Raw genomic sequence first — 2652 nt, 5'->3', positions numbered from 1 at the left:
ATATGGCCAACCTGCAGAAACTGTACCTTAGCCATAATGAGATCTCCCGCTTCCCCTTGGAGTTGGTAAAAAAAGGAGAGGCCAGGCTTCCCGAATTGGCACTGCTGGACCTTTCTTCCAACAAGATCAAGAGCCTGCAGGTGAAGGAGGTCAGTGGGCTCCCAGCCTGGATGAAGAACGGCCTCTATGTTCACAGCAACCCTCTCCACTGCCACTGTGAGCTTTACAACCTCTTCATCCACTGGCAGAAACGGCAACTAAGCTCAGCTGTGGACTTTGAGGAAGAGCTCCAGTGCTTGGATCAGACCAAGAATAAAAACGTCACAATTTCCAACCTGTATGATCCAGAGGGCATGAACTGCAGTGCCTTCAAAGAGCAAGCCCTAGAGTTCCACCGTGGGGACACGGTAACCATCAATTGTGATACCAGGCAACGAGAAGTGACAGTGAAGGAATGGGTGACACCCCGATACGAGCACGTTCAACAGGAGGATGATAATAACTCCATTACTCTGCTGCCAAATGGAAGCCTTCTGATAAGTAATATCAGCATCGAGGATATGGGTCTGTATACCTGTTATGCAGTAAGCCAGGTGTTCAATGAGACCCTTTACGTACAAGTCACGGTCCATAACTATACTCTTCATGGAGCCCCAGACATGTTCAACACAGCTTACACCACACTAGTGGGCTGTATCCTGAGCGTCATTCTTGTGCTCATCTATCTTTATCTGACTCCATGCCGTTGCTGGTGCCGCAGCAATGAGAAGCAGGCTAACCAACAAGAGGACAGTATCAACTCTTCAGTGCTCAGCACCACTCCGAATCACAATGCTGAAGTGACTGGGGACAAGGAAGGATTAAATCGGAACACAGTGCCAAGCAGAGCCCAAGGCCAGAATGGCAAATGCAAACCCACCAACTCCCCCAATCACGCACCCAAAGGAGTCCAGAAGGTAGAGAGAAAATTGTCAGATCCAGATTCAGTCAGCTCAGTCTTCTCTGACACTCCCATTGTGGGGCCCTCACCAAATGAAGGTGGGAGAGGAAGTAGTAGGGACAAGGCAGGGACTGAATTAGTTGGACTGCTGTGATCGTTCAGCTAGGAAAGGAAAGGACAGGAACAGACCCACATCTTTTATCATCAAGTCAGGCACCGTTCTATAATCCGCCACAGTCTGTAATAGCATTCCTGTTTGGGTTCCCTTCTTGTCGTGTCCAGTGTTGAAAACCTCATGTCTCAACTTAATTCTCCAGCAGTTTCTGAGCCTTCTGGTGTTTTTTTTTGGGGGGGGGGTTTGGAATGTGATCTTTTGGTTCCTTTGCATTGGAAGCTTGGCAAACATCTCACTGACAAAACATGAATAGCTGAGAGTACTGACTAGATTTTCTGCATCCTGCTACGGCATTTGTATTCCATAGAAGTATGAAATTCAGACCAAGTCTGTTCACCTATTGCAGCCAGAATGTTGTGTGTCATTTTATAATAGGGCCATAAGCCTTCAGAAGTATCTGCTCCTTCCTCAGAGGGATAAAATGAGCTTAGGAATCATATTTTAGCTATTTCTCATGCAAATTAAATTAAATCATATTATCCCCTATAGCTCCAGCTATAGTGGTAGTCCTAAGTAGCCAAGACATTGTGAAAAATAACTTTTAAAATGCCTAGTTTTTTTTGTTAACTATTGCTCAAACATTTTTTTTTCAAAAAAAGCAGCAAATGAACATTTACACTATACCAGATTTCTCAGGGCATAACTCAAAATATTTTCTAGCAAGCAAGCCTGTTTTGCGTGTTGTGCCAGTGAAAAAAGATGAAAAAAATGGATATATAGCAGTGAAAGAGGATATGATGCTCTCTCTTCCTCTCTCCCATCAAGAGCTTAGTGAAAAGGGAGTTAAATCCAAAGATTTTAGACTTCAGAGCATCAAACTGCAAGAAAGAACCAACAGCCTTGGGAACTAGTAAGCTGGAATTCTGCATCCCTATCTTGCTTTCTCTAAAATGCAGCAACAACAAGAACACAACATGGCTGGATGCAGATCTACTGCCTTCCCCTTTCAGCACTGGCACCTTAAGTTAGGTTCCAGTTACAGATTATGGTCAAATTACATCAAATTTTAGCACATCTCCTCATCCTTTCAGAACTTCAGCAAGACTATGGCAGGCTATGTAGCTCCAGAACTATTTGATGCCTCATCATCTTCAGCCAAGTTTTTCTCATGTTTATTTAGGAGGCCAAACATGTTCCAGATGTTTGGGAGCAAGGGGGAATTTTATGAGCCATTCTATTTTAGCAGGAGCCATGCAACACAGCTTTGTAATATATAGATAGGATCAATTCTAGCTGAAGAGGTTTTTCTGGAAGGTGCTTCTACAGACTTTGAACATCCTCCTAAAACAAACAACATTCAGCCTGACACTTATCTAACTCTTTGATTATTTTTTAAAAAATCCTTCCTCCCTATGTTTAAATTGGCTTTTCCTCCCGAGGGGTTGAATATAGAAATAACACAGATATAAGAAGTTAGTTTTCACAATATTGTGATGCTTCAGTCCACATTCTTTTTATGGGGTGAAATCATCCAAGCTAAGAATGTATCTTGCTCCTAATACAATTTCTCAGGTTTCCCCCCCCCAAAAAAAACCCT

General features: G+C 43.2%; 1 protein-coding gene across 1 annotated transcript; it reads left to right on the top strand.

Annotated features, from left to right (window-relative positions):
- Positions 1 to 2: 2 nt before the first annotated feature.
- On the top strand, positions 3 to 1219 carry AMIGO1 (adhesion molecule with Ig like domain 1; the record flags this gene model as incomplete). The annotated part of the gene is made up of 1 exon (XM_083357939.1): positions 3 to 1219. The coding sequence occupies one exon, from the start codon at positions 3 to 5 to the stop codon at positions 1092 to 1094; it is 1092 nt and encodes a 363-aa protein (XP_083214065.1). The 3' UTR covers positions 1095 to 1219.
- Positions 1220 to 2652: the final 1433 nt, after the last annotated feature.

This window comes from Vipera ursinii, assembly GCF_947247035.1.
Source record: "Vipera ursinii genome assembly, chromosome: 3".
In the NCBI taxonomy this organism is placed as follows: domain Eukaryota; kingdom Metazoa; phylum Chordata; class Lepidosauria; order Squamata; family Viperidae; genus Vipera; species Vipera ursinii.
Note: the sequence above shows the minus strand (reverse complement) of the source record. Positions and strands in the feature narration are given on the sequence as shown.